This window comes from Brassica oleracea, chromosome C5, assembly GCF_000695525.1.
Source record: "Brassica oleracea var. oleracea cultivar TO1000 chromosome C5, BOL, whole genome shotgun sequence".
NCBI classification, from domain to species: Eukaryota; Viridiplantae; Streptophyta; class Magnoliopsida; order Brassicales; family Brassicaceae; genus Brassica; species Brassica oleracea.
Window position 1 is genome coordinate 33045718 of NC_027752.1, and position 13066 is coordinate 33058783.

At 33.1% G+C, this 13066-nt stretch overlaps 1 protein-coding gene, 1 long non-coding RNA gene and 1 pseudogene across 16 annotated transcripts; all 3 read left to right on the plus strand.

Moving 5' to 3' along the window:
- Window positions 1–1897: 1897 nt before the first annotated feature.
- LOC106294276 lies at window positions 1898–2509 on the plus strand. The gene is made up of 2 exons (XM_013729839.1): window positions 1898–2094; window positions 2170–2509. Exons 1-2 carry the CDS (start codon window positions 1929–1931, stop codon window positions 2457–2459), a joined length of 456 nt encoding a protein of 151 aa, XP_013585293.1. The 5' UTR covers window positions 1898–1928; the 3' UTR covers window positions 2460–2509.
- Window positions 2510–3986: 1477 nt separating this feature from the next.
- LOC106296030 lies at window positions 3987–6093 on the plus strand. 15 transcript variants are annotated; one of them, XR_001261118.1, is made up of 6 exons: window positions 3990–4454; window positions 4539–4624; window positions 4708–4822; window positions 4896–5024; window positions 5100–5468; window positions 5699–6093. It is a non-coding gene; the product is annotated as an uncharacterized LOC106296030 (long non-coding RNA). The 15 variants fall into 15 exon arrangements; XR_001261126.1 differs by having other exon boundaries at window positions 4926–5468; window positions 5699–5783; window positions 5863–6093; XR_001261113.1 differs by having other exon boundaries at window positions 3993–4454; window positions 4926–5024.
- A 1740-nt stretch (window positions 6094–7833) lies between these two features.
- LOC106293424 lies at window positions 7834–9770 on the plus strand (annotated as a pseudogene).
- Window positions 9771–13066: the final 3296 nt, after the last annotated feature.

Below are 13066 nucleotides of genomic sequence, written 5' to 3' on the forward strand. Positions count from 1 at the left end.
TATCATCAAAATATAGTAAAATGTTAAGAAAAATAGATGTATTTTCATTGTGAATATAAAACCAATAATATAATGTTTAGTTTGTACTTATATAAAAATATATATAGATATATTATTAATTTATGGTTTTAATGGGGCTATATATTTACATGGAAGTTTTAAAATTATTATTATCTTATTATTTTATCGATTTCTATCATATTTTACACCGGTCCAAATTGGGACGGACAAAATTTATTAATTTATAGAGATTATTAATTTATGGAGTATTAATGTATAGAGGCTCTACTGTATGTAAGCCTCACGGCTGATGAGTTTTAACAATCAATAATAATCATATTCTTCAACCTAAATCTCTCTGATCTATCTTGCATAAGTTCCATAAGAACTTATCAAACCGAGCTCAGTCTTTCGAGGTGATCTTTCTATCCTTACGATCATCTTCTAGATTTGTGTATCCTCTTTCTTTGAATACGCAAGTAGGATTTCAAGTTCGGTAATCTATCTATCTTGTCTCAAGAAAAGCTCAAGTTTGCTTCTAACAAATGTTTTGGCAATAGTTGGCTCTAAATAGACTGAATGTATCTGGAATTCTACACATCCAAAGGAAGAGATTGGAGATTGATAGAGCGTGTGAAGTAGAGTATTCGTCTCTGATCCATTGAAATGGTGTTGCTTTCTTGAAGATGAGGAAGCAAAAGAACGTTGAGAGAAGAGAGTCTTATTGGCGGTTACATGCTGACGGAGTTGGTGGTCTTTGGTTCGCGACGTCGGCGATTGACGCGGGCAAAAAAAAAAAGCCCAGTGGGCTATTTTAAATGATTGAAAGTTTGAAGACAAAAAAGGTGTGGCAAGTTCAAGAACCGAGTTAGTGATTCCAGCCCATACCAATCGATATTCTATCCAGCCCATACCAATCGATATTAGGTTAAAATAGATCATATCGATCTGAAGGGTTAGTTTACCTGCAGCCTTTCCAACCAAACATCTCCCGTCTCTCTCTTAATTTTCTTCAAACTTCTGAAGATGGCTGATCATCAGTACGAGATGGCTAAGACAATTGTTTTCTGGGACAGGGAAGAGTGCAAGATCCCTGAAGGTCTCGAGGTTGGTGATGTTTTGAAAAACATCAAAATGGCCCTTGAGCATATTGGTTATAGAGGTAGAGTTTCAATCATGGCTACTGGTGATGCCAAGGATGACATTTGCTCCTGCAAAATTTTAATGCTCAAACACTTTCTACGTTTATTATTATTATTTTTTTTAATTATATGTATATGGATTTTTATAGGAGAAAGAGATGCTAGACTTACTGAGGTTATATCATATTTGATGGAAAATTCTGTGCTATGTAATTTGTTACTGGTTATGAAAAGGGAAAATGACTAATATAGCACTAAACAAAAGTTTTTTTCATAAATATAGTTTTTAAGAATAAAAATGAACAAAATAACTTTTAATTTTTTATTAAAAGAGATAATATACTTATATAAAGGGATAAAGGAGTAAAGGAGTAAAGGGGGTAAGGGGTAAGGGGTAAGGGTAAAAGGGTAAAAGGGTAAAAGGGTAAAAGGGTAAAGGGATAAAGGGATAAAGGGATAAATGGATAAAGGGATAAAGGGGTAAAGGGGTAAAGGGGTAAAGGGGTAAAAGGGTAAAAGGGTAAAAAGGTAAAAGGGATAAAGGGATAAAGGGATAAAGGGATAAAGGGTAAAAGGGTAAAAGGGTAAAAGGGTAAAAGGGTAAAAGGGAAAGGGATAAAAGGATAAAGGGTAAAAGGGTAAAAGGGTAAAAGGGTAAAAGGGTAAAAGGGTAAAATGATAAAGGGATAAATGGATAAAGGGTAATGCTATTTTTGTCATTTTTGTTTTTAAGAGCTATTTTTATGACATAAACTTAGAAATGTCTTATTTTGAAGATTTGCCCTTATGAAAATCCCGGTAAACCTCTCCATGAGTTTGAGAAATTTGAATTTGAGAAACTTGAGTCTTCTTGGGGCAATACCTGATGCATACCCAACAGGAATGCTACTTTCTATGTTAAGCTCAGTATGGCATTGGTCAAGTTTATCAGATGGAGGAAACCCTATCACATGTAAGTTCTCTTGTGCTGTAAGCTTTACTTATTTGTCATGTAAATTTTGTTTACTCAAGTGTGCTCCGTTTGCAGCGTCTAAGACAGACGTCTTTTGGGACATGGACGATTGCCCTATCCCTGTTGGTCCCGATCCTGATATGATTTATGAAAATATCACATCAGCTCTTAAGGATAAGGGTTATCTTGGTGAGGTATCAATTAGTACTTATGGAGAGATCCAGATTGAGTTTCAATCTGCCGGAGTATATATACACAACCTTTTTATATACATAACCACAACGTTAAGTCAAAACCTTATTCTACACAAGCTACTCATTCCATATGCATGTCCTAAGAGTCAGGGCAAAGGATTCATCTCATAAAACATACAATAAGAAAGTGGAGTAGTTTTGCTCAAAAAAAAAAAAAAGAAAGTGGAGTAGCAGGAACCACATAACATTTTTAAAATATACAAAAACTAACTATTAAATAAACAAAATAAGATTGTAACAATTTTAAATCAATAATAAAATAAAGTCAGTTGTTACTATAAGAAATAACTTATACAATAAAGCTACTGTAAATTCATATTCCATAAATTAATCAATAACACTTGGAATTACAGTTATAATTAATTATCAAGATAACATAGTGTACTGCATGCTTCTGTCCAATTTTTTTCTTTGAGAAAGCTTTGATTCAAAATTTAAATAATTCATTAACTAAACCGATTAGTTAAGCAAATCAGGTTAAGTAAACTTTGTTGGTGTTATATATTCATAAAGTTTTGAAAATTTACACATTTTTTAAAAACATACTATTAGTTTACTAACTCATCCGTCCGTCCGTTAAGTGCGTTTACCCTAGTTCAAGATAAAACCAAGTGATACTAGCCCAGTGATAAAAAGAGAGTTTGGAGCAGTTCCAAAACTAATATTATAAATGTGATTTGAATTTAAAAATATCGATTTTTAACTTAAAACTTCTTATAAAAAAGCAAAATTGAATAACTAATATTATAAATGTGATTTTGAATTTAAAAATATTGATTTTGGACTTAAAGCTTCTTATAAAAAACAAAATTGAATTACTTCATTAACAATATCTTAATGAAAGAATTACTTCAAATATGTACTGTTAAACACTTTTAGTCTATTATCAAAAATCATGGTGGCTGACAAAAAAAAAATCAAAATCATGATGTTCCACGCACATGAGCCGTACGTTCGCCAATTGTCAGAGCATGATTAATACATGTCTCTTAGGGTGAAGTTCTTAGCATAATATAAGATACAGTTTTTTAGCTTTTAACTAAAAAATTAAGAGACATCTCTTATATCTCTTATTTAAAAGACGTCTTTTATTTTTTCTAGTTAAAAAATAAAAGATCATATCTTATATTACTTTAAGAATCTATCCAAAAAAACTCGCATTAATCCTGCTCTGGATAACTCATAGTCTGACTTTGAATGTAGAATCCAACGGTTCAGATTGTACTTCATAGAAACACTCATTTTAGACTATAACACGGCCGGCTTGATATTTTGAAGGCACAAACGACAAAAATAATGTATGTCAAACAATTAAATATTTATTTATTTTTTGCTTAGAGGATTTATTTATTTGCGAGCAATGTTCAAATTTTATTAGTTCACTAATACTACTTTTTCAGTTGCTTTACTTCTGGGGTCTCTACAGACACACATACATGTGCAATTAGCTTATAGCCTTGTACGTGTTCCACTAATCTTACACTACTAAAAGGTCTTAATGCTCGACTCTCGACCTGTCCACATGATTAAAAAATTAGCCAATCATAGAAGTTTAATTCGCCACATCATTACTGCATTAACGTGATAGAATTTGTGATAGGCTTCTAATAATTTGTCCTAGCCAATTTAGATCAGCCCACATAATGACGATATCATTTTCCCTCTTCCGCTCTTCCACTTCACCATAGTCGTTGCCGATTCTTCAAATCACTGTTTCTTTTGGATTTATTACAATCTACTCTCAATCATTCAATCGAGATCTTTACTCTTATCTTGATGAGCCAATGCTATCCGTCCACCTCCCTTTTATGACTCCTTCTCTTATATAAATCCTTTCGTAGACGAGCCTGCTATGTACTTTACTCCGCTTGTAATTTTTTTTTATACCCGTCGAAGCCATGGCCTCAAATCCAGACGGATCAAAATTAATTATCGTCATGAATCAATGCTGTCTTCCACTACCTCCATACATAAGTTGATGACTCCTTCCAGAGTTAAGACTTATCCTCACACCAGGTTTCCGCCGGCTGGCCTACGTGGCTGACAAGCGTCTCTGGCGAAGCTATACTCGGTCGGGTTCAATTTCGATCCGATACTTTTGAAAAGGTTAGGACATTCATAGATTAAAATTAAGTTTCTCTTATACTTTCATCTCTTTGGAGTTTTGATTGGGTACTGTCTGCAATCTAGAGATTGATTTCAGATTTTCCCTTTTCATAACACTAATAGCAACCATGAATGGTAAAGGCAGCGAAAAGCAGGAACATACCACCATGGTAAAACTTTTGTTTTTCTTCTGAATTTTCTAAAACTAATAACAATGTGATAAAATCTCAGTTTTTGGTTTAAGCCACCGCAGATGGTTTTCATGGACAGAGATTATACGAAGAAGAAAGTTTGAAGCTTAGTAGCTGAGTAGCTGAGTCTTCGAAGTTTCTGTACGCCCTTCCGGTGACTAAAGACAAGGGCATTATGTGAGTTTCTCTTTATTGTCTCTTCTCCCCTTCTATTAATAATCGTTCTCACAAAAAGTTTGGCTCTGATAAGCTGGAATCACTTCATGTGATTCATTTGCAGGAGACATGCCTGGCCTCAAAAGATGTCAAGTCCTTTGATTTGCCAAAAAAGAAGCTCATGCTAAGATTAGATACATTCGGAATAAAGACTAACGAAGAGGTAAATCTATACAATGAAAAAAAATTTAGAGATTGACTTTGTTGAACAACAATGAAAAATTTATGTTGGTCAAAGGTCATTGTTAATACTCGGAGAAACTACATGGATGGTCATATATCCCAGTTGTGACCTCTTTGTTTGAAGATCCAAAATACGCATCAGACATATAGGATATACTAAAACATGATACACTTCCTTCACCAAACACATCAACATCAATATTTCAACACAAGGTGATCTCTCCCTCGCCAACTGAGTTTACAGCTTTCGGACAATTATAAACATTTTATGAACTTCCCTTTTTTTGGGTACCGTGGCCTTTTTTTGGGTATCGTGGATAATTTACGGCCACGAGAAAGAGCATTCTTTCTCTTCGACGTTGCACACATGCTTCATCTTAGGCTTTAGGAGCTTCCTCCACATTTTCTTCTGCCTTCCATAATGGTAAGGCATCCCATTTCTTAAGAGATTGATTTGATTCAGATAACAAAAAATGTATGGAATATCAAGATCATTTCACTTGCTCAGGATGTGGCAAGGGTTTATAGAATCAACATTATCATGCCGTTGTAGTAGTCGTTTAGTAAATGTGGTGTATGTTGTCTATAGTTTCGATGTGATGTTGAGACAATTTTTTATGATGCACCTTAATGAAGAAATATGTTGAATTGAAGCTCCAAGAAGCAGCAAAAGATAGAAGTCAAAACGATTCTGAGACTAAGATTGGCCTTGATCTAAGTAAAAAGAAACAAGGTTGAGGTCGGTCTTCCTCAACAGTCAAAGTGCGTCGTTCTAAAACCAATAATAATTATTGCTAAATCTCAGTTTTGGGCTGCAGCAGTACCAGCTGCAAAATGCATCGGGATGTCTTTGATGAAAAGGCTAAGGTTATTTAAACCATTTGATCTTACATGCAACCGCTCTCCCCAGCATCGAGGCTTTTTGTATACTCCCTCCGTTTCATTATACTTGATGTTTTAAAGAAGTTTTATTGTTTCATAATATATGATGTTTGTGCAAATTTATCTAACTTTAGTTTTATCAAAAACCGTGTAACCAATTGAATTTTTATTATTTTTATTTATAATTAAATAAGTTAGTTTTAAATTGTAATTTAATGATACTTTTGATAAAAAATATTTTTTCTTAATACGTGTGTATCAGAGTAAAACATCAAATAATATTGAGCTGATGGAGTATTATACTAAACTTCATTGGTTGTCAAAAAAAAAGACTCGACTTCATTGAAAAAAACGTGGACATTAGATTTAGTTAGTTTGGTTACCTACTAGAAATGAACATTAGGTAAAAAAGGTATTCGTTGGAGGAAGAAGATGAACTTTTTGAGGTAGAGGAGAATGATAGAAACAGAGACAGAGATAAATTCTTTATAAAAGAGAAGTACGATACTGTGCGCAAATTAAAAGTCTCGGTAAACCCACCAAAAATCTTTAAAACTAGGCCTTCATGGAGTAAATTTTTATTTTTTTTTGTAACTGTTCATGGAGTAAATTGAACACTGATAAAATTATAATATTATTATAATACTGTTTCTCTCAAATTAAAAAATTCATAATTTATGACTAAATATACATACATAATTTATGAATAAAAAATAATGTTGCCTCAAAAAAATATATACATAAATTATGAATAAAAAAATAGGTGTAGCCTAAGAAATCGCATAGTTCTTATAAAATTACAAACTACATAACTTGAAAGCATCTTACTCATTTCTCTTTGAATTGAAGAACAACACCATCAACTCTCATAATTAGATGTTTTTTTTTTTCTAATTTATGAACACTATAATCATTTTACATTCTGCTATTATTGTCTTTAACATAACCCAAAATATTTGTAGATTTCATGAAACAAAAAACTATCACTAACAAATAAGGTACCTTCAGGGCCGTGCCTGATAATTATAGGCCTAGAAGCCAAAATCTTTTTTTGGCCCATTTATTTTTAAAAAATCGCGAAAATACAAAAAAAATGCACCAGTTAAGGTTTGAACCAGGGCATGAAGGTGTTGCATCAGCCGCCGTCACCAGTAGAGCTATATGAGATTTCAATTATTTTGGCCCCCAAATTATATATATTGTCGTTGGCCCTAAAGCAAATGCTTTATTAGCTTCTATTCAGGCCCGACCCTGGGTACCTTCACTAAAATATTTCACCCATTGTCACTAAATTTCTAACCGGTAACTATCACCGAAACATTATGAACGAACAAGGAAAAACAGAAAAAAATTAAATTTCAAAAATAAATATTTTTTTTTTATCAAATTTAGTGAAGAACAAATTTGTTCTATACTATTTACAATAAAAAATGAATAGAAAAAAGTATTCCTTATAAATGATAAAAATTAGAATTATTAAGAAATATAGTGTTCTTCTTGATTTATTTGGTCATCATTTAAAGCTTAATTATAAGTCATTCAGTCCAATAAACATAAATTTGTTTATTCCAGTAGTAATAGTGAAGTTAATGCTAATTTGTAGTCAATATAACGCTATACCAACATATTAAAAGAAAGATAGATTACCAAAATTTATTTATGAAATATATCACTTATTTCAAATTTTAAACCAAATATTTCATATCAAATTAGTATTTCAACGTAATTCTGTAAATTATTTCTCTTATAAATTTAGCTACTGCTATATTACAAAAATGAAATTTGCACACAAAAGAAGAAAGGGGTAATAAATTGAGCTTTATCTATTATAATTTCTACATATGTAACATATAGCTCAAATTTGTTAAGAAAACACAATTATTTTTAAAAAAATTAGTCACATAATGGGCTAAAAACCAAGTGCTTATTTTTCTGGATATTAACAAAGGTTTAGGAAATTTCTTAATATATATGTCATTTATATTAAATATAATGATATTTGTATAAATATGCCCGGGCAAAATTTCTAGAGGACTTAAAAGGAAATTTGACACTGATATGTCAGATCAGTAGATGGTTTGGGCAAAAAAGTAATTAATGATAACTACAAAGACACGATTAAAAGCGGATATTAAATGATTTTCATGTGAGTTATACTATAAACCTCGAATTATTGTGACCGACTTCAAAAACACACCAAGAAAAAACTCTCAATCTCTCATTTTCAGCTATAGCAGCCGCCTCCTCCTCCACTAACTTAAATCATCTCTTCTTAGCTTCTCAATCAAATCTGTTCTTTCTTCTCTATCCAAGCTTGCTATCGAAAATCACAAGAACTCTGGGTCCAATAAGGCAATAAGCGCAGCCACAAGAAAATCATGGCGACTAATTCTCTTGTTCTTACTGTTTTTGAAAATTTCTCTCTACAGATTCTTATATATTAGTTACTACTCTTGAAATGGTCTTAAAACCCTCCAGGGACCAATGACGAGAGTAGAAGAAGACTATTATCTGAGTTCCCCATGGCTAATCCCAATGCCTAGAGGAAACTACTTCGTCCCTTGTTCGATTCACGCCGATTCCAACAAAAGCGAATGCAACATGTTCTGTCTTGACTGCACTTCCAATACATTTTGCTCTTACTGCTTGGTCAATCACAAAAACCATCGTGTCCTTCAGGTTCGTTCTTTAAAATATGTATCTAAAATTCCACAAAAACATATTAAAATCGAATTTATTTTCAGATACGTAGATCATCGTACCACAACGTTATGAGGGTAAACGAGATTCAGAAGTATCTAGACATCTCTTGTGTTCAGACATATAATCAACAGCGCAAGGATCGTGTTCTTGAACGAACGTCCTCAGCCAAGAATCGGCAAAGGCGTTGCCAATACTTGTGAAATATGCTGCAGTAGCCTCCTTAATTGATTCTTACCGTTTCTGCTCTGTTGGTTGAAAAGTAAATAGAATATATGGTAAGAAATTGGTTTTGGTCTGGTGGTAAAGGCCTCACAACTGTAAATACCGTTTTGGGTTCGATTTCCCTTGGCCACCCGAAGAACTTTAAATGGTAAGAAAACGCGGATCTTGCAGACCTCGTGGTGATTAGTCTTTCGTCATAGAAATCTTTTGAGATCACACCACGGTTATCACAGAAAAGAAAAGTAAATTGAATATATTTTCTCTATTTTCTACAAGTTTCAGATTATTATTTTACTAAATTGACCATGTTGCCCTTGTTTGGTGATGTAGCTTGGAAGAATCAAAGTCTAACCTTCTCTTTAAAAGGGAAGCATGGGAGGGAGTGTCAAGGTGGGTCAGAATCTGATGAGATGACCACACCGACTAAGATACGTAAGACGTGTCCTTTTAACCGTCTGATGAACGGTCTCTTCATCTCTACTGTTAAGTCAGATTACTTTTCAGGAGATCAACAGTCTACGAACTCAGGTGATGAAAGCTGTTTTAATCTATCTCCGGGAATAATCACCGAACTCAAGCAGACGGAAGGGTGTACCTCACCGTGCTCCGTTTTGAAATTAACCAAAAAGTAACTAACTATATAGAATATGTCCAGACATACATATTACAAGATGCGGTCATTACACTGTAAATGGTTAGTATTGTTTGAAGCTAGGAATATTAAGATAATACATGAAAACAGTATAAGATATTTAGTTTGTTATAAAGGTAGGAATAAGTTTATAGTAGTAGTCAAAGGATTGAAATATGTTTGTATATAGATTTTGTTGTAAACATCCGCTTGAAAGGATGGTGGTATGTTTTTTTTTTGTAATATATAATATTGTCACAATGAAATAGCAAATATATTTTGTGTGTATTATGATTGTGACTAGTTCATGTTGTTGTGTAGTTTTGTACATTGTTGTCTTGTTAAAAAAAACATATGTGGTCAGCTACGTAGCGACCGAGCTCCGACTCGAGTCATAGACTCATAATAGCTCTCTCAGTGGCTCTTTCCTTGTCCACCTGCCAATTTAAATGTACCTCGCAGAAGTCCAAAAGATCAAATACGGGAGAGCTTCATAAGAAAATTGTGGCGAAAATATAGTTTTGTAGTTTTAAGATGTGCAAGTAACATCTTACGTGTCTGATTTAACAATTTGCATTATACTGTTGTGAAAGAGTTTAGTAATAGAAAACTGTATAATTGGCAATTAATTGCCATTTAGTTTTAACCCGTCTCTGATACCATGATAAATTTCATGGGCTTCCAATTGGCATTAGTGGAGTGGCACAAGTCTCTTATATATTACTTAAGTCTCATTTATATTTCCAGGGATTTTTATCCCAACACACTCCCTCGAGATAATGGTGTGTATAACCATTAATCTCATGAATTCATCATACCCCCTCCGAGACAATGCTTTATTCTCTAGCAATCTCGGCGGAACTGAGCTTTCTCTGGGTCATCAGCTAATGGGTTGATCGGGCCACTGTCTAGGCCGGATTAATGGGTCAGAGTGTGGGTCCACTCTGATACCATGATAAATTTTTTGGGCTTGCAACTTAAAACCAATTAGCAATTAGTGGAGTGACTCAAGTCCCGTATATATTACTTAAGTCTCATTCATATTTCCAATGTGGGATCTTTATCCCAACACTGTATAATACTGACTGAAATGTAGGCTACAATTATAAGATTACAATCTTACTTCGATCGGATCATCTCAATCATCTTCAAGCTCATATCGTCTGAGAAGCAGGCCCTGCCCTGGGCTAAAGCTAGTAAAGGTTAGGCTTTAGACGCCGTAATATATATACATATTAGGGGCACCATTATGCTTGAAATCCTCTTAGGTCCAGCGGCTTTATTTCTTCTCTATTACTTCACGTGTGCATGTTCGAACCCTGAGTTTTCATTTTTTTCCCCATTTTTATAATATCTGAAAAAATCGAATGATTTTGATTCCCTTATTTATAACTGTAGTTTCTTTGTTATTTTTTTCCATTTTTATAATAACTGAAAGAATCTAATGATTTTGATTTCTTTATTTATAATCTTAGTTTCTTTGTTTATCCCCTATATATTAAAGGAGAAACACTTGTAAAACTTACTTTAAAAGTTTATTGGCAAAGAATGTGACGTGGTGACGTGGCTTCACGAGAAGTTTTTATTTAGTAAAACGCTTAGGTGTCACGCAGAGAATGTTTCTTACCAAAATTGTAAATTTAATGCGTTCACACTAACATTCCTTTAAAAGAACTTCATACCATCTATAATTTTCTCGACGAACACTTTTACGTGAAACACCTTCAGCTTCAAGTTCGATTAGTTGATTTATCAATCCTCTCAATATAATCATAGCATCAATAAAGATTATTTATTCGTCTATACGTTTCTGTTAAAAATGATAATCCATCTGATCTATCGCCATTAAGTTGACAGATCCGTAGAGACTACAAAGCGATGAAACTTTAGTACGATGCCAAGTGTTAATGAAATAACCATTTCCTCCATACATGTTTTCATGCATTTAGCATAGCACTCATGTTCTTGAGAACCGCCTCCCATTGTTGAAAGAGGACGTTGAAAATCTATTTCTAGATAAATGTGTCGTACTCGGTTTTGTTACTGCTCGATGGGGTGATCTTTGTTTCGAGGAGACTGAATCACTGTAAATCATCTCGGCTTAGTGTATTAGTCTTCTCGAGCAAGAAATATAAGCATACGAGTGTCACCACCTTCACCCCCATGAGAGCTCTGCATTAGACGACCTTGAAGATGAGAAGAAAGTTTCAGGAACAAACCACCAGCAAGTCTCACGTGCTGGTCGCATCTGGAATAACCTTTACAATTTAGAGGGTCAAATAACCTTCAATTTTTTTTATTATGCAACGATGTTTTCTGAATTTAAAGAAGCTATATTTTTTTATTTCACACAGTTATTGTTTTGCTTATAATATGTTATTGATCCACCTTTTTTTGATTTTATGTGTTAAACCCCTAAGTCCATAACTACTATAACGTGATAGGCGAAATATAAAAAAATTATTTTTCAAAGCTTCTTCTTAAACTTGCAAACACCATATATTAAATTTTAATATTAGTGAATTCATTATAAAAAATCTCTGGCTTCACCCCTAATAACAATCATACATTTAGTTATATCTAACTATCGCTTAAAGTATACCTTATGTTATACATAACCATAATATATAATTTCAATATTAATATAGACATTTTATCCTGCGCGGGTTACTATCTAGTATGTATTAAATGATGAATCATATACTGTTTCTTTTTCTGTGCACCAATATACTGTATATAGAACAAACCAACTAATTTCCTTTGGCAAAAAAGCAAAAAGCAACTAATTTTCTTTCCAAATCGATGCCATTTATGAGAGACTATTCATCTTTCTTCTTCGTTAAAGCATTGTTCTGGTTTTGCAATTTTAAGTACAATAAAGTTATTCCAGTTATTATGCCTACTGCTGGCGAAAATATAAAAAATGAGCTAAATGCATACAAGATGAATTGGTGTAATCTGAAAACCAATCAAGCAACATGTTAAATGCATATGAACGTTTTAGAATAATTATTTTATCAATATGATAAATCAATATATTAGGGTTCTAGATGGTTTTTTTTGTTTGGTTTAAAAGATAAAATTTTAAAAATTATTGTTGTTAAAGGGCATGAATTTTGGCGTTGTAGAACTCCGGACCGAACCCTCTATTTGCTTATAAAGGCTCTCTTCAACACAGTTAGTCCGCACGTGTTTGTTTCTCTTCACTCTGTCACAAGCCTCCATATCAGCTTCTTATCGTGTTGACAAGGTAGGCAAGAGTCGCTAAACAAAACAAAAGTGCAACTTTCAAAATTTCAAGTAATTATAAAGCCCACAGGATATTTAAGTGGAGCACAACGTTTTGAGCCCAGTACTGATAACAAAGTTAAACAAACATCTATTTTACCTTCCACTTTAGGCCTCTTTAGGATCGCCAAATTATCTCTGTTATATGTTCAACTAGGTTAAGACCCGCGCCTTGCGCGGGATTAACATTATATATATAAATTATTTTATGTATTAAATATTTTTACATATTATCAAATAATAAATACATATTAAATAATTAAAAGTCAGTAAACTATTAAAAATATAATTAAATT